Here is a 19,997-nt window from a genome sequence, read left to right on the forward strand (position 1 = left end):
GTTTCTTTTGTGTTTCATCATAGTCTTTAGCTCAGTCTAATGGATTGTTCTCTGTGGTTTTAAACACCTGCTGGTTTGGCTGTAGAGATTCAGCACCCAGTGGACGTCTCTTGTACGTCCACACATTTCGCCAGTGAAAAATAACACCCCAGTCATCTGCACAGGGAAAGGGGAGGGTATTTTTAGCATTTTTTTATACAACCGTAAACACACTGTTTGCCTCCCTGGGACCCTAAAGGGGCTGTGGGTCAGATGATTTGCGATGTGTTGCTCTATCTAACGCTTGGTGTCCAGAGGCCTGCTGTGGGGCCCTCTTTCTGGCCCTCAGCGATCAAATGTACTGTTCTTGATTCTTTAATGGTTGATTACAATAGCAGATTTTTATTTTATTTCGCTTATTCTTTTATTTAAATGGATACAAAACCATATACAACTTCTGACATTAGCTTTATTAGATTTAAATGTGATTGTTTTACGATAATAAAGGGGAGCTATTATGCAAAAATCTCTTTTATAAGAGGTTTAAACTCCGTTGCATGGCTATAGTGTGTAAATGTATCCTCTAAATCCTCTAATGGTAAAAATTATTTAATTCTACTTTTTATAATCAAATTTCATAAAAACAGTCTGCACAAACACTTCAGTCAACATTCTCCCTTTGTACATGTCATCAGAGAGGGAAAGCCCATTAGCGATAAACTCTGCTTCGTTAGAATAGACAGTCCTTAGTGAGAAGCAACCGTCTGCAATTAGAGTATTTATATCGTACCTGCTGAAGATTATATCAGTGACTAAAAGGCATTATGAATGTGGAGTTTTAGAGTGCACAAATGAACACTGCAGACTCCATATTCGACCTTTTTCTGAAACACTTTTTATGACATTTTCAGTTTTTTATGTTAGTCCTGTTTTGAATCTGCTGCTATGCTGATGCACAGTTGTCTGTAGCTCTGTCCTCTTTTGTAAAGAGCACAATCTCATTTGAATTTAAAGCGACAGTCACCGATATGGCACAATTAGGATCAAAAAGGGGAATGTCTCAAAGAGTTCTAAAACATTATTTGTTGAGTATTTTGAGCTGAAACATCACATATACATTTTAGGGACATCAGAGACTTATTTTGCATCTTGTAAAAAGGTGTATAATAGGTCCCCTTTAAGTAAAAAAATCTGACTAGCTTTGTATAATTATGCTGTAAATAAACTTGCAAAAACACAATCGCCTCATAGCCATAAGGTCGCTGATTCGAGCCTCGGCTGGATCAGTTGGTATTTCTGTGTGGAATTTGCATTTTCTCCCCATGTTCATGTGGGTTTCCCAGTGATAGGTTGCCGCTGGAAGAGCATCCGCTGTGTAAAACATATGCTGCATAAGTTGACGGTTCATTGGTGACCCCAGCTTAACAAAGGGACTAAGCCAAAAAGAAAATAAATGAATGAATATGTTTGCACAAATTTAAAATAGTAGATATGCTGAATGAAAATGCATATGGTCTTTCTACCTACAGCAATAACAGCATTTACTTGGTAAATAAAACAGCTGCACTATTTACAGCATGGCCATATTCATCTACCTGTATGTAAATGCAGGAACATTAACAGTATACCAGATACTGTAAAAGGTCATTCTCAGCTACTAGACTTTTCTGACAGGGTATTCAAGTTTTATCTGTGACAGATGTGAAAGTATGTTGTGAGACTACTATACAGGTGTAATTATTATGGATTATAGATGGTGAAATGTTTTTTTTTTTCTTTTTTTAAAGCATGACCATAAAAGGCAAACGCTTTTATAAATGCATTAAGACATATGCTTGTTTGTTGGTACAATTTTTTTACATTGGCAAAAAATACTTATTTGTACATCTAACTTGTACGGAACCCCGGAAGGGACGTAGTGGGGGAGAAAAAAAATGGGTGGGTGAAAAAAAAATGGGTGAAAGAAAAAAAATGGGTGGGAGGAAAATATATATTTCTAAGTTTTTTGCGTTCTCTCGCAAAGTTTTGCGTTCCCTCGCAAAGATGTTTTGCGTTCTCTCGCAAAGATGTTTTGCGTTCTCTCGCAAAACTGTTTCTCCACAAACACTTCCTGTTCACTGCACTCACGTAAACCCTCCCGTTTTTGCCGAAATTCTCCCGTATTTTACCATTCTACCCCACTTTCTTTACATTACTGTGCGTATGCTACCTATGAACCAGTGAATGCATGTATAAGCGCTGACTGACAGACGCGCTTCGTACAATAAACTGATCCCAGATCAGCGTCTGTACACGCCATTTACAGAGGAGCGGGTGTATGTTTAAACAGACAAATACACTGAATAATATGAAACATCTCCGTCCTGCATGTTTTATTTTTAACAGCTTATTTTCTCTTAAATGAGCACAAACAGTTTCTAAAGTAATGGACTGCTTTCATTATAGATCTGTGCATTCTTACAGAGACACCTCTGTTATCAAACTAAACAAAACATGAGATTCATTTGCTGCGCACTTGTTTGATAACAGAAGTGTCCCTTTAAATGGCGCGTACAGACGCTGATCTGGGATCAGTTTTTATTGTATGGAGCGCGTCTGTCAGTCAGCGCTTATACATGCATTCACTGGTTCAAAGGTTGCAAAGTGAAAGGCGACAATCAGCGCACAGTAAAGAAAGTGGGATAGAATGGTAAAATATGGGAGAATTTCAGCAAAAACGGGAGGGTTTACGTGAGTGAAGTGAACAGGAAGTGTTTGTGGAGAAACAGTTTTGCGAGAGAACGCAAAACATCTTTGCGAGGGAACGCAAAATATCTTTGCGAGGGAACGAAAAACATCTTTGCGAGATAACGCAAAACATCTTTGCGAGGGAACGCAAAACATCTTTGCGAGGGAACGCAAAACTTTGCGAGAGAACGCAAAAACTTAGAAATATATATTTTCCTCCCACCCATTTTTTTCTTTCACCCATTTTTTTTTTTCACCAAGCCAATTTTTTTCTCCTCCACTACGTCCCTTCCGGGGTTCCGTAAACTTGCGTATGCAGCCATGTGAAAATCTGTTTTACAGGCTATCCAGCCCTTCCTCTGATGCTGCGATCACACTAGATGCAAATGCAAAAATGCAAATAGACATCCTGCAGTGCAAAGTGGTATCACGAATGATGCAATTCACTCGAGTTGGAAAATCTGTACTTCATAGGACATTCGTGCTGCGTTAAACAATCAGGAACTTGCTCTTGCAGGGGCGTTATTATGACATAGTGCCTGTTGTTGGTGTCCCGAGGGGAAATCCTCTTGCTGACACCGGACAACAGCTCATCAAACTGGGCTCGGCTCAGTCTGAAGCACCGCTGAAAGCTTCCATCATGCAGGTACATTTTCTGGAGGAGTTGATGAACTCACAGAACTGGATGCACCTCTGAACGAATCTAGTGGACTCTGACACGGCGCCAAACAAATATACGCTGTTTTCAGCCTTCCTAAAGCACATTAACACAGCTATTATCTCAATAAAATTCATGATAGCCATTTAGCAATGAAGCTTGAGTCGCCGGGCAGACAGAAAACCTGCCTATGAGGCAAATCTGTATTGTGTGATGACTTTGACATGCAAATAAAGTGAATTTGACGCGTGAATGAAGCAAGTAAACTCAAAGTTTTCACGCGCATACTTAAATGTGAATAGGTGGTGTGAACACAGCATTAGCCCTACGCCTTTAAGCTAAAAAGAGTATGACACCCCAAGAGGAAGGGCTGAGAGGTAGAATTGAGATTGGACCTTAATATACATTATATGAAGATAATCTAAAAGGAAAATAACATCAATTTTTTTTAAGATAGTGGGTTTCTCTCCAATCACTTTTCCATATCCTTTTTAATGCACATTTTAAAATATTGTATAAGAAACGTGTGACGGAAATAACAGATTTTGGAATAAAAGTAACTTGATCCATAAAAAAAATTTCATGCTTGTGTAATGCAAAACGTTTTTGGAAGGGTAAAAAAAAAAAAGTTAAGATGGAAGGGAATTTGTCAAGGTTATTCTGACGTAGTGTTAATTCTTTATATTTTATCCCCAATTTCTTTCTTTTTTTTTTTGTGATCAACATTTTATTGACTTTAGATTAACATAACAAAAAGACATTCATACAACCAAAAAGGGGAGGGGTTGCAACAGACATATCAACAATTTTCAATCTGAAAGATTTACATTGAGAAGGAAAAAAAAAACACCTTTACATGGTCATTCCTTTAGATAGTCCAAAATGCTGGAAGAAAAACATTGCCATGCATCAATGGTACTAGGTCTAGCCTTATTAAATTGTGCTATTGTAGCTTCGCAAGTCACAATTTTAAGGAGGCTATGAATCAATTTTTTTTTGCACACGTGTGGGGTAAACCAATTTTGTATGATTGTCTTCTTTGCCGCCGTAAAACCAGCAAACAACATTCTCTTCTTTAGTGTACTTGTACAGAAATTTGTATAATCATTGAGAAGACATAAACCAGGATTATACACATAATCAACTTGTAGTAAAATGGACAAAACAAAATGTACATGAGACCACGGGTCAGCAACAATTGGACATTCCTAAAACATATGGAGAAAATTACCAGGATACCGTGTTACAGATATGACGGTTGTAGTTAGACTGCAGTTTCATTTTAAATCTCTTATAAGGATTTATGTATGTTTTATCCCCAATTTCTGTTTAATGGAGGGAAATTTTATCAACATATTTCTAAACATAATATACAGTTTGTTCTGTAGAAAATCAAAAAATATTGCTTAATGGGGCTAATAATACAAAAAAATAAAAATAAAAATTATTCCAGTCAAAACAAACAAACAAACAAACAAACAAACAAACAAACAAACAAACAAGACTTTCTCCAGAGTAAAAATATTGGGAATACTGTGAAAATTTCTTTGGTCCATTTAAAAATGACAGGTAAAATATTTAAAAAAGAATAAATATTTCACAGAGGGATTGTATTCAACTGTATTTATACAAGTTCTAAACAATATCAGTGATGTTAATGAATTAATTAACGTCTCTGATATTGTTTAGTATTTGTGTAAATAATGGAAAACTACATATCAATATTTTCTGGTAGTCCATATCACCCATCCCTATACTGGCTGGTCATTTGGTGCATTTCTACAACTGTGAGTCGTCTTGGCTGGAGGTGGAGTGCAGTTTTGGGGGATGAGAATGCCAAGTTGTCTATACAGACACACACTCACACACACACTCTGTTTAACTGAACTCTGACAGGTGATGGCGTTGGTCAGCTGGTGGAGAAGGGGGTCAAAGAGGCCCCTGCACAACCTCCAAACATCTCTCACTTTACTTGCAGGAAATGCAGCCGGGACCCGGCGTCCAGTTGATATGGTCACATGGAAAGAGAGGGTTCTACACCCCTAGACTATTTTCCATTAGTTGTTTCACAGATGACTCTGCTAAGATGTGCTAATTGCATGGTTGGTGTTGGTTTTTATTAGATGCAAGGGGCATGGGAGTGATCTGAAAAGTGACAGGAGGAGCAATATAATGCTTCCAGACATTGCTCATGAATATTAATTGCATGACGTGATGTTCAGCCAATAGTACTGAACTGATTTGTTGAAAGGCAGCTGTTGGTATTTACACGGTATGGCTGGGTTCCACACAAACAATTTGTGTTGGGAGAACATAAAGGAATTAAGTTTAGTTATTAGTTTTTTATTATTTTTTTACACATTTAAGTGGATTGAACATACAACAATTATATTGTCCCAAAGAAATCTCAAGAATTGTTTCATCTCATTGTAAATAAGTAGTTTCAACAAGCAACAAAAATATATTTTTGACTGTAGGACATTTGTTTAATTTGTTGCTGATGCTTGGAGAGTTTTTTGGAATTAAAGTTGTTCACATTTCTTTGAGGTTGAACATTTTTTTTCTCTTTTATTATTTTTCTCTTTTATTATGATTTCATTTTATTTATTTTTTTTTATCAATTTAGTTTATTCGATTTTATACTTTAACAATGCCTATCATTATGTTTCATCTACAGTATTTTTTTATGTACATCAAGCCTGCACGGGCCAAAATTAAGATTTTAATAACTTTAATACATCCCGGACGAGCCCCCAATTATATGTTGAATCCTCTTAGATGATCCTCTAATGTCGTTCATACCGTTACACACGCGTAACATGACACACCCACATACAAACAAACGCACACACATAACCCCAAAGTACATTCTGCAAGGGAACGTAACATCTGAGATCGAGATATTTTTTTGCTGCTATATATATATATATATATATATATATATATATATATATATATATATATATATATATATATATATATATATATATATTGCAATATGAACAGTATTTCATCAGATGATTTGAATGGCTCTATTTAGAAAGATTTCATTCAATGATCAAGTCTTTTTTTTGCATAAGTTATAATAAGACACTAAACTAAATAAAATAATAAACCACACTTTCTGGTCTTCTGGGGAGTCTAACAGAATTCAAGTACAGAAATTGAACTATAAAATAACATGATCATCTTTTAAATAAATAATAATGAAAATAATGATATCTTTATCTTTTAATCTTTAATAAATAATCTAATCCTGCGACGTGAATATTGCAGGTACGCACATTGTGATATAGATGCTCAAATGATATACTCTTCAGCCCTAATTTACAACATGTATTGTTATTAACATGTTGTATTGCAATTGTATTATTTTTAATTAATAATATTATGGCAATGTTTATTAAATGTCTAGTTTTTTATATTTAAAATTCATATTGTTATACTATTATTTGTGGGAGCAATCTGTGATCATTTTTTTCACTACAGTTGTATTATTATATTACATTAAGTATGGAAGAACAAATGTTCCACAGTAAGAGGCTTTTTATAGCATTGGCAGCATTTGTTTGCTTATTAATCTGCATGTTCAGAGATTAGTTTATTATGGGCTGCATTAGAGTGTTACATCCCATCATATTTGGCATATGGCCTCTGATGTCCCTATTTAACAGCTCAGTGATGAAGTGAATTGATGTCACGGTGCCCAGGTTGATGCACTCCGAAACGCTGCACTCCCTTATGAGGTCTCACTCGGCCCAGGTCCATTCCACCGGCTGGCCATTTCAACTCTAATTTAGCCTTGTATTTATAAAACAAATTAGTCAGCAATTCCAATAAATAAATAACAATACCATACAGTGAAGGTCAACTTTAGAGAGCAATATTCAAATTGTTGATAACACTCAACACTAAGGTTATGTTACATAATGTTAGTTAGTGCATTTACTAACATAAACAAATTATAAACAATACATTAAATACAGTATTTGTTCATGTTAGGAATGTGACAGTTGTTCACTGTTAACTAATGAAACATTATTGTAAAGTATGACTGATTTCATTCATTCATTTTGGCTTAGTCCCTTTATTTATCAGGGGTCGCCACAGTGGAATGAACCACCAGCTTATCCAGCAAATGTTTTACACCGCAGATGCCCTTCCATCTGCAACCCAGTACTGGGAAACATCCACACACTCATTCACACACATACACTATGGCCAATTTAGTTGATTTCAATTCACCTATAGGGCATGTCTTTGGACTGGGGAAAACCGGAGCACCCAGAGGAAACAAAATAATGTTATCTTTTTAACATTGTTGAAGAACTTCTCATAAGCATTTGCGTTTACTTTTCCTTGTAGCTGAATAAAAGAAACAACTGCTGTTAAAAAATCTTTTAAATTAAATAAATCATCACCAAAACATGACACTTCTCCTTAAACTTTTCTGACTTCTTTACACTTTGTTTTTTTTTCTTTTTCTTTCTGTGGGACTCTTTTAGTGGTTTAGTGACACTGTAAAGATCCAGTATTCTAAAAATCAAATATACCAAAAAGGAACGACTAAGTGACCTTGAAATTTTAGAAATTTCTGAGGCCTCTTATTTGATTGAATATTCATTATTACACTGAGAAATTAATCCTGTAATATAAACCACTATTTTGGTAAGCTTCAATCCAAGTCTGATCATTTGCTTCTGCATTTGGAGTGACTCTCCTTCTCCCATTATGTCACTGACTTCAGCCACAATATTCTTAACCGTGCCCCTCTTACCATTATTTTGCTACAAGGGAATGATATGAAAAATTAAATCCATGCCTCCTACTCAATATTCCGTATCAATAGGAAGTAAATCAACATACTAAAATAAAAGTCATTGCAACTTTTAGTTCACACAGACTTTTACTATCGTTATGAGAATAGCCCTAACTTCTCTATCAGTCACACTGCTACAGTAATTCTACTGACTAGTTTCAAAAGGAAGTAGTATGATACGAGTATCAGACCGGTGCATTGTCGAACTGCATTGTTTGGATGATTAGTAAAATTGCTCCACCGATCTTTGCCTTTTTTTTTCGGTCTTATTTTGTTTGTAACAATGTAAACTATAAACTCATTGCTTTTTACCAACATGAATAACATGAGCACTACGTCTCCAGAAGGAACAGTGATGTAAACAAATAAAAAACCATCCACAATTTAATAATATTTCGTTGTACAAAATGTGCACGGAACCTTACTTTTCAAAATAATCTGGAATTTACTACAATGGTTTATGTCACGTTATTACGATAACAGAAGTATGTACTTCATCTGTTCTGGTGTGTACTGCTTGCGTAAATTTGCGTAAATACTTTGCTTATGCGCTTTTAATTTGAAAACAGCTGCCTTCAATCACTGCTTGAGGCTTATATCTTTAAAGTAATGTATAGTTTGTTGAGATTTCTCACATTCTATTTATGTAATCTGTTGACGTAAAAAATAGCGCCTCAGTGCGTCAACGTCCTCCTGCTGGTTAAGAGATTTTTAAAAAGGGAAATCTGTCATCATTCACTCACCCTCAGGCTATTCCAAAATATCAGTTTCTTCTTCTAAGCAAGAAATTATATAATGTGGTTAGCCAAACACTTTATGCTCCCCTCTGACTTCTACAGTATAGTATAGGAAACCTACTATAGACTCCAATGGAGAAGATCAACTGTGCGGTTTTCTCTTTATATCTTAAGTAAACTATCCCTTTAAGATTAATCTTTCAGTGTGTCAATTGCTATTTCCCAAAATGTCATCGAAAAAGAGCATACAAGTAGTCTGTATGATTCGAGTTGCACTTTATTCAGTTGGTCTAAAAGCTATGTGACAGTTTAGGAAAACCAGACTGAAGCTGAAGCTGTTATTCACTGAATTTGTTTTTCATTTACTGAAGTTCTGAAGTTTTGTTTATACTTTGACTTCACATATTGCTTTGAATCTGAATCTTGAGGGTGAATAAATGATTTTTATTCTCAACTGAAGCATTCCTAAAAGTAGATTATAGCCAAATTAGATTGAATATTTTGTGGTCAGTTTTGGTAAAATTCTTGCCATGGTCCTATAATACATCTAGACTAGTTTTCCCAATAAGCCTTTTCTCATTCGTCTTCCTTTTATATAAAAGCATTTGATCTTGCCAGCATGTAAAGTCAGGGTATATATCATTTTAATAATGTGCATTTTCCCCACTGTGCCTGTGAAAGTAGGAGACAAGCTATGCAGACGTGCCTAGAGAGAATAGAGAATGATCTATTTGAGCCAAAACTCATTTCCAGCCTGTCTCTTGCAAGTCTGATCTCTTTCTCCCTCGCTCTTTCTTTTGCTTTCTTTTTCTGTCCTTTTAAAGTATTCATACATGAGATTTCCCCCTATTGTCAGTTTTGCTGATTGTGTTTGATGAAGTGCCAGTGAATTACCAAATAGTGTGTGAAAGAAATGAAAATGGAAAGCGGGAGTAATTCTTTCTGTAATACTTAGTGTTATGAGAAACACTCGGAAATGTAATAATATTCTTTCAGGGATTTTTAATAACCCGATAGAAGCACTAAAAGTTTTTAAACATTGTTAAAGAGTCTTGAAGCGTGGATTTGTCTTGAGTCGCTACAACAGAAGTGCCTTCAGACCAGTGGAAATGTCTTGGCTTTCTCTATAACTTATTCAATCAAGACTAAGAGAAAATAGATTAACTGTTATTGAAGCTAATAACACATTTAAGGTTGACTGTTGTTTTAGGTACTCTAGGTCAGGGGTTCCCAAACGTTTCAACCCGAAACCCCCAAAATAACAATGCCTGTCAAGACCCCCAATATCCTCTGAGGTAGTTATAAACGTACAAAACTTCCACACAATTTTGCATACACACCAATACACTTCTTTCAAGAAGCTGCCGTTTGCAACAGCATGCTGTGGACTACAAATCTCCAGCTGTTGCAAAGTGCAGATGTGGTGTAAACATCACTTTATTATCATTTAGTTCAGTTTAATTTAAATATTTAAAATTATATTAGGCGTTACACAAAATCACAATCTCTTTAAGAGTATTACACTTAAGTGTGCTCCTATTCTTCAGTTCATGGCACCAGGTAAACACAGTGAGGACGCTTCCCTTCTTCAGCCTATGTAACCCATTGAGCAATAAAACAAAGCAGTCCTCTGTAGCACACTCTTGTGTTGTTTTAAAAACGTCTATTCACCGTTCTTCACCAATTGCAAACACAGATACAAAGACACTGGAGCGTTTTGAAGCCGCAAAGATCAGTTGATTCATCAAGCAGATCACTCGTCTGTGTTTGCATTTGGTAAACATCATAAAGTGCGATAAACTGATGACCCTTACGGCCAATCACAGTCATTTCTGTTGAGCACTGGTGAACATAATGGTAAATCAGTGCTGTTTAAGAATGCGCTCCACAGTGTCTTAAATTTTAACAGGAAATGGATGTTTTTTTTAAATTTCAATACCGAAATTCAGTATAGTGACAAGTCTAGTATAGTGAAAGAATCAGTTCATTAACTTGAGTTTAATAAATGGCATCTAAAACGTTTGTTTGGGAAAAAAAAAAACATTAGCTGCCTATTACCATTTCCCTGAACTTAGCTGAAAATGAGGTCCAATATCCCTTTTTATTTTCACCATTCATTCAAAACAGACCTTCGGGTCAGGCGGTGAAATTATAAAGTTGTGTCACTTTCTCTTCGCTGTTAAGATGTACAGCCAGGTACACAACGTTCCATTGTGACTCCAGGCTATACTTCTGGGTTTTTTTCCCTCCGTGGCCTTGATTTCGATTTTCAAAATGGCGGCCGCGTGAAATCAGTCTATAGGCCCAAGTCTATTCTTCATTACATTTTTGTGCCATATAAGGTGTCAGAAGGTTTGACCTGGTGCCATAAAATCAATCTGCTGCATCTGACACTATTAATGTGTGGGGTAATCACAATATAATGCAATCACCCCAGCGGTCGCAATATATTGTAAAAAAAATCGAAAAGATGTTTTTTTTTATGCGACAATTAACTAATACTTTTTTTGGATAAAATATTGTAATTCTAATAGTTTAATAAAGTTCATTTGATTTTTAAAAATCTGAATGATGAATTACAATTTTTTTTTGATGTGTGTGTTTTTGTATTCTGTTAAGGTCTGTGTTCCCAAATGGCCTTTCTCATGAATACTCCATCGTTGCCACTTTCCGGATCAGAAAAACTACTAAAAAAGATCGCTGGTTTGTTCTGCAGATCTTTGACAAAGGTGGAACTTCACAGGTATGTTACAGACCCACAGTTCATTAATTAAATCCATCCAGCTTTTTATATTTCCACCCATCCATTCTTCATTTTATATTTACATCCATCCATCATTTTATATTTACATCCATCCATCTATCCATCCATCCATCCATCCAACCATCTACTCATTCATTATTTTATATTTACATCCATCCATAATTTTGTTTCATCTATCCATTCATCCATCCATCCATCCATCCTTTTATATTTCCATCCATCCATCCATCCATCCATCTATCCTTTTATATTTTCATCCATCATTTTATATTTTAATCCATACATCCATACATCCATACTTTTATATGTTCATCTATCCATTCATCTATTTTATTTTCCATCCATCCATCCATCCTTTTAAATTACCATGCATCCATCATTTTATTTTCCATCATCCATCCATTTATATTTTCATCTATCCATCATTTTATATTTTCATCCATCCATCATTTTATATTTCCATCCGTTCGTCCATCCATTCTTAAATATTTCCATCCATTCATCCATCCATCCATCCATTAAAAATGTATTATTTTTATTTATACTCACTTTTATACTTAAAATACTGTAGCTTCAAGCTAATTAAGTCCATAGATTTATTCATGTTATTCAGAAGAATCCTTACTCTTTTGCTAATATTTAAAAACACATTTTAATAATAAATATACACAATGTCGTAACTATACATTTGTTTTATGTAATATAATTACCACTGTGTTAAGATTTTACATGCAAGTCTTTTACATACATTGTGAGTGAATGGGACCCAGTGATCTATCAGGGCCTGCTCAAAAACCAATAATTTCCGCAAGATTGACAAAATTATCATTATATAAATGGCACTCTTTTACAAACGGTAATAAGTTAGGACTTCAGTCTTATCTCATTAACTGCCTTAATGAGCCTCTAATGTTCTTCTCTCCTCTCTTCATTTAGGTGTCATTAATAGTGGATGGGGCAAAGAAATCAGTGGAGTTTTTGGCTCTGGGTTTTTTGAAGAACAGCCTCCTGTATGTGTTCAAGAATCGAGACCTGCACGCCCTCTTCGATCGACAGTTTCATAAGCTGGGAGTTTCTGTGGAGAGTAACGCTGTCTCCATCTACCTGGACTGTGAATTAATCGAACGACAAGTCACTGCTGAGAGATCTGGCATAGACGTCAGTGGACGTACCTTCATCACCACTCGATTGGAGGACGGGAAGCCAGTCGATGTGAGTTTTTATCGTTGGTTATAAATAAGACTGAACATGATGTTATGGCAAATGTTTTAAATATAATATTATGATAATTATATAATTTAAAAAAACTATGTTTCTCCCTTTAATTAGCATACAGTGCATCATGAAAGTACTTTTTCCATGTTTTTTTATATTACAGCCTTAATCCAAAATGGATTAAATTCATTTATTACCTCAACTATCTACACACAATACTCCATGCAGTGTAGCAGTCAAAATGACCTCATACATTTTAGTGTCTGCTACTTTCCCCTGTGACTTTAAATATCAGTGCCTCTGTTACCACTCAACTTCCTGCTAACAAAATGTAACTTTCTGTTGGTGTAAGTGGTGTAAATTACTATGTACTTGCGTCAAAAAATAAATACAGTGTACTCACACATGCATGTATTTAATCAGTCACAATTACAAAGTAAAAACATGTCTTCACACAATAAGTACATTATATAAAATTTTTTATTTCGGTGCAAGTACATATTATAAAGTGAGACACCGTAGCTTAGTAGTAGTTGTATTTCCACAGATAACGTATTTTGAGGGTGATACTGTAATTAAATATGATGACAGACATTCAAATATTCATTTTATTATCTCATTAATAGCTTTGAATGCAAATATGACATGCTAATATGTTGTCTTATATGAGAACGTGCAGAATAATCAATATGATAATTCTAGTAGTTATAGAATTCTGGTAGTTCCAATATTAAATGGCCCTTTTTAATGCCATTTAATGCTAATTAAATGGCAGTATTTAATGCAATTTTTGATGGTCCTAGTTAACATGACAACAATATTTAATCTATAAATATCCCTGCATGATATCGGAAAAAAAAAAACATTGTGATATTTCGTTTTTCTGCTATACATATTACGATTTTAATATAATTTCACAAAAAGACTTGAGTAACTGTGTTTGGAAAGAATTCATATTTTAAGAGTAGTAAATCTGCATAAAATATACAAAATTGTCTAAAATAAAAGCATAGATGAAAACAGAACAAAAGTAAAAATGAAGTAAACATCGCTTGGTTTTCAGTGGAGTCTAACAGCATTGAGGTTCAGAAACGCAATAATAAAATGTAAATTAACACCATATAGTATTCATAGTTGTTAATAGTTGTTAATATCACAGATTTTTTTCAAACTTTAGAACTTCTTGTGCCCAAATGGTTGAAATTCAGTTGGAATCTTATAGTGACATGCTTAAAAAATACATTGAAATTCAAAGTTTTTCACACTATTAAAACCTATTATATTAGGTCGAGTTTTTTAACCCAATATCACATTGCAGTTTTACACATAGCGATATCGATGCTGAGATGATGTATTGTGCAGCCCTTATCCCTATTCTCTTCTGTACTACAAATTTTACAACTATTTGTAATTAAATTCTACTAAATCATGACATCTCTAGTTAGAACAATAATGATACTTCATCTTATTAAATATTTACAATTATCAAAAATATTGCTGTAGATCACTAATAAAAAAAGCACTATTCTGGTTAAAATTGAATATGGCTATCTGCAAATCTGTTGTATTTATTTGGTCATTTATGTGTTTACGTGCCTGTAAATGTCACAGGTCGAGCTTCAGGAGATCCTGGTCTTCTGTGATTCTCGAATAGCCGACTTGGACAGATGTTGTGATTCTCCTGGAGCTATGGTAAGATGTTTGGGTTTATGATGCAGCAGCATTAATGATATGAACTCTGTGATCCTTCCTAAGCGACTGTAAATCCAGCTTGTAATTTGCACTAAACTAAGAGGCTTGACATATTCATCAAATAAAATCTGAAGAGAACAGTCATTTAACAGTTATCGAGTAACATAAAACTAAATCCTTTAGGTAATGTTTTGAATATTGAAGTTTTTTGTCAATTTTTATTTTTAATTTTTTTGCTTTTACCTGTTGTGGCAATTAGAATTATTTTTAAAGGCTCTGTTACAAATCAGAGTAGTCCCTTTGTACTGTACTGTAGATAGCTGTGGCCCTTGACACTTGATTTTAAAATCAGTGAAGACACTGATAAATAAAGGTGTTAAATTTGACCACTTCTGAAGTAATACAAAATGCATTTAAATTGGAATGCTCCAAAACAAAATATTCATACTTTGCTGATATGTACTAAAACAGTCAGACTATAAATGAAATGGTAAAAATGGATGTAAATAGATCACTTGAAGCAAATGTTAACCGTCAAGCATATATGAGGACTTTTTTAAACACTCATTTAGCTTTGATTTAGATTGTTTTATAGTTTTTTTTTATTTTTATATCTGCAGTTCAAAACTTGGCTACTTTTTGTATGTTTGCTATTTGAAAATATACATTAGGGAATTTTTTTTTTTTCCATCATTGTTCCCCGAAGTGGGCACCCATAGGAAATTAATGGGAAATAGCATAATTCAAAGCTCTTTTTATGTCCAATAAAAATAAAATTAAAGATTTTTTTAAATGTTCAACAAATCCAACACAACACGGATAAAACATACACCTAAATGAAGGTATAAGTTTGTACCCCCCAAAACACCATTGAAAACTATCGCCATTTACATTCTATTGCTAAACATTTTGAGATTTGTAAACAATCATAAGCCACCAGATTTTACCATAATCACCTAATTCCAAGGTTTTAGATGTCTGTACTAACTGTAATTATTTTTTAAATTAAATGTAATGTTTACTTATAGAGCACATTTATAGGCCATACATCCAAAGCACTTCACAGTCATGAGGGGGTCTCTCCACACCACCCCCACCAGTGTGCAGCTTCCACTTGGATGATGTGACAGCAGCCATTGGACAATGGCGCCTGTGCTTATCACACACCAGCTCCACTCCACTGTTGGAGATAGAGCTAGTGAATGAGGATGATTGGGATGCCATGATGGTTAAGGGCAGGGCACCAGGGTGATGCTCCTACTCTTTACGAGAAGTGCCATGACCGCAGAGAGTCAGGACCTTGGTTTAACGCCTCTTCTGAAAGATGGCGCTCACTGAAAGTATAGTGTCCCCTTCACTAAACTGGGGCATTAGAACTTTAGACCATCCAACAGCAACCCAGTTTTCCCATGAGGTCTCCCATTCAGGTACAGACCAGGCTCAGCCCTGCTTAGCTTCAGTGAGTAACCGGTCTTGGGCTTCAGGGTGATTTAACTGTGGTAACATAATGATGGAAAATAGATATTAAAAATGAGCATAAATTGAACAAGATCATAATATGCTTATTTACCCCCAAAAAAAAAAAAAAAAAAAAAAAACTTTTTAGATGTTTTTATATATATATATATATATATATATATATATATATATATATATATATATATATATATATATATATATATATATATAAATCTGAATTATTATTTTTTTCAAAGACAGTGAGTTCCCTAAAGGCCTCTAAGTCTAACCATTAAAAAAAGGAATTATAAAGACGTCTTACTGTTTAACATACATATGACACAAGAAAACAATTACAACTCAACTCACGATTGATTAAAATAGAATCTGGCACTAATATATTGCTATTCTGATAATCTGTTATATTGGCATAAAAATATAATTGCACACAGTGGCGCAAAAAGGGGGTATGCAGTATATGCGGCGCATAGGGGCGCCACACATGGGGGGGCGCCATTGTGCCAAAACTATTTTTAAAATTATCCTTATTAAAAGTTTTAAATAATAAAAATAAATAAATATGTTTTGTTAAAAAACATTATTTTGCATTTTATACAAATATAACAAATATAACAAATATAATATGCTATTGTTTAATTCAAAATCATTTAACACAATAACATGCAGTCACACAGCCTAAAGTGTTTTTATCAAAATAAACTGTCAAATCATACATAATGTCAAAAGTTATAAGGTTAATCTGAAAATTTGTCTTCATTTATTATTAATTAATTAATTTAATTATTAGTTTGCCAAAATAAGAGGGATCACACAAAATTTGAACCCGCATACCCCTCAGTAAATGTGTAGTTGCGCCCCTGATTGCACAGAAATCGGCTGTCATAATTAACTTTTTAATTAGTCAAGTTTCCAAAAGGGCATATGAAAGTAGTCTGGATGACTTAAATTATTTGATCTTTATTCCATTCTTTCTTGATTTTTGGCACCGACTAAAACTGTTTCAGCTGTGCTTTTAAATGAATTGAAATATTTTGTCTTCTTTCTTCTTCATTTAAATGGTTTGCACTGAGCTCACTGCAATGAAAGACCATTGAGAATAGTAGAGAAAACAAGAAAAGAAGGAGTTTTCTTCTCTTTAGAACACACAATGCAACTCTGCTTTAGAATTTGGCTTAAGGAATGTACAGTGTTCTACATTTTGTCCACGTAGGCAGTGAAGTCGGTTTTGGAGCAGAGCCATAGTGATTCCATGTATTGTTCTTGGACTTATCGTTTTCACTGTGGACAAAGCCCTTGAGGGTGTCCTTTTAGCTCGAGTTGCTCCAGTCAATAATTTCTGATTAATTAAAGGCAACATCCTGTCCTAAACGATTGGATTAGAGAAAATCCACAAGCCTGCTCAATGCTGTAATTGGTACATGGTCTTTACAGTTGTGTGTTAATCCCCCTCTCTGACTAGTTGGTATAATGTTTCTTTAGCGATTGAATTGCATGAAAATGGAACAGTCCAAGTGGCCAATGGGGGCGGTCACGTAAATAGGCAACACAGGGGATTTCCTAGGTTGCTATCTTTTTAGGGGCTGCAGTTTAGGCAGAGGGTATTTTTTGGTTGGAGAAAGGATCTAAATAATACAAGAATACAGTTATGATTTCATTTAGTATTTGAACCAATGCAGGGAGTTTGATTGACAGGAAATCTGATTGTCATGACACTACTTTGTTTGATGCCTATTTCTAAGCAGATTAATATTACCTAATTTATTACATGTAGTCAACAAAAAACCCTTTTCTTGGGATAAATGTTAATTGAAATAATAGCAATGTTTAACAAATTGCCACAGAACCCTTTCTCCAGCTTAAGAAAATTCTGCATGTATATGATTTCCTAGGTATGGGTTTGGGTAATATTTTGATTTAGTTTAATTCTGTAAATTATCCAAATTTCAAATACAAGTATTACTGTTTAGAGCAATTTTAGACCATGACAATTAGTCAAATTAATAAATATTTTCATTCATTGTAGTTTGACAATCAGAGTTATTCTTCTAAATCTTGCTTTTTAAACCTTTTTTGCAGTTTAGTTTTTAGTTTTTTTTAAAAAATAAATCATGTATGTATGTATGTATGTATGTATGTATGTATGTATGTATGTATGTATGTATAGATGGATGGATGGATGGATGGATGTATGCATGCATGCATGGGCAAAAATACATTGAAATGTATTTTAAAATAAACTACCCAATACCTACATTTTTAATGTATCAAAATAAACTACAAAATACAGCTGCCACAAATGTATCAAAATAAAATACTTTATCTTGTGTTTTAAAAATACTGCTGAATACGTTTACAAGGAAGCAGGACATTTTTTTTTCGCAAACCTTCTATCAATAGGCCTATTTGACCAATCCCTTTGACTTAGTAAAGTAACTGACTTAGTAAAGTAAACAATGCAAAGCAAGTTTAAGTCAACTTCTCTGCCAACTCTTTCACCTGTACTATTGTACATGAGGAGGTTTTCATAAAAAGTTGTAACTTGTATAAGTTTTATTAATAAAACTTGTTTTTACCGTAAATTTAGGATATATTTTGTACAAATTTCATAGAGAAAGTCCTGGCTTGAAAATGATCTCTTTAATTACTGTAAAACTCATTTAATTCAGATAAAGAGTTGGAATATAGTATTATATTTCTTGAAAGTCTTATTTTTTACCATTTTGCAATTGAAATTTTCAATAGTCAATGTAAAATCACAATTTCTAAAAAAAAATCAAGTTTTCATAAATCATGGTTTTTATGATTCATGGCTGGTTTTCCATTTTATTTGATGTAATAAAATAACCAAACAAAACATAAATGAATAACTATTCAGACTAAAAAAAACTATACAAAAAAACCACAACAGTAATGCTACATCACACAAAAACATTTAGAACAGTTTGACATAAATATGTTTACAGTGCATCAAACATATAGAAAATTGCCAAATATCCCATCTTCATGGAATTCAAAGGAGATAATTGATTATTGGGGGCTGGAACTGAATATTTGAACTGTTTTATGCATTTATTTTTATTTTTTGTATTTGCACAGTGTGAACCGACAGTGACCCACAACCCCACAGCAATCCCTCTGGTCACAGGATATCTTCAGAAAATGTTGTCCATGCCAGCCCAGCTGCCCACTGACCGTTGCCACTGTCCTGCTCTCAAGGTACTGTAAAGCTAAAGCAAGAAAACCTTCTTAAAATGGCAACCTAGCACTCCACAACAGATCCCGAGGTAATGCCGCATGTGAAATGAATGGCCAATTAAAGCGCATTTATGCCAGTCCGTATATCTGGATGACAGCCAGAGATGGAAATAAAAGCTTATTAGAAGCAATTTAGCACAAATAAAGGGCTGTTTGGGCACAGACATGCACTTCATCAGAGGCTGATGTTCAGCTAATCTCTTCTGAAGTACAAAGAGCCAGAGTTCAGGCCAGGACGACTCTTTGAATTTTGATCACAGTATGTTGGACCTGATAGGGAGAAGCGATTTTTAGCATATTAACATTGCATAATGTGACTTATGTGTATTTGAAAGGGGGATCAAGGGCTTCCGGGTTTGGCAGGACATTCTGGACAAAAGGGAGATAATGGAGAAATGGTAAGAAATGGGTTTCATCAGTGTTAAATATAGATTTCTTTCTTTCTTTTTTTTTTTTTAATAACACAGAATTGCCTATTGTTTGGTGACATTTAATAGATTCTTCTTTGACATGACTGAGTGCATGTACATTACAAATCATGACTTCTGGTTTCAGCATAGATTTCTAATTTCTATTCCATTTTCTATTTGCAAAATAAACTTGTAAACTAATGTCATTGATAAAATGCATAATCTATGTATGTAATTAAGTAATACAATCTGGTTAAATTAC

General features: G+C 34.3%; 1 protein-coding gene and 1 long non-coding RNA gene across 6 annotated transcripts in view; one reads left to right on the plus strand and one right to left on the minus strand.

Annotated features, from left to right (window-relative positions):
• The window catches only part of col19a1 (collagen, type XIX, alpha 1), a 306,597-nt gene that overhangs the window by 24,698 nt on the left and 261,902 nt on the right, over window positions 1-19,997 (plus strand). For 2 of the 5 annotated variants that reach the window (NM_001442495.1, XM_087278424.1), the window contains 5 exon segments: window positions 11,540-11,663; window positions 12,621-12,896; window positions 14,511-14,591; window positions 19,167-19,286; window positions 19,661-19,723. In NM_001442495.1, the coding sequence (NP_001429424.1) occupies window positions 11,540-11,663; window positions 12,621-12,896; window positions 14,511-14,591; window positions 19,167-19,286; window positions 19,661-19,723 (664 nt within the window). 5 annotated transcript variants of the gene reach the window in all.
• On the minus strand, window positions 414-4,238 carry LOC147841165 (uncharacterized). Its single transcript, XR_015506270.1, has 3 exons — window positions 3,549-4,238; window positions 3,014-3,190; window positions 414-1,870 (listed from the first exon to the last, which is right to left on the minus strand). It is a non-coding gene; the product is annotated as an uncharacterized LOC147841165 (long non-coding RNA).

Source organism: Danio rerio, chromosome 13, assembly GCF_052040795.2.
Source record: "Danio rerio strain M-AB ecotype USA chromosome 13, GRCz13ab, whole genome shotgun sequence".
Lineage (NCBI taxonomy): Eukaryota > Metazoa > Chordata > Actinopteri > Cypriniformes > Danionidae > Danio > Danio rerio.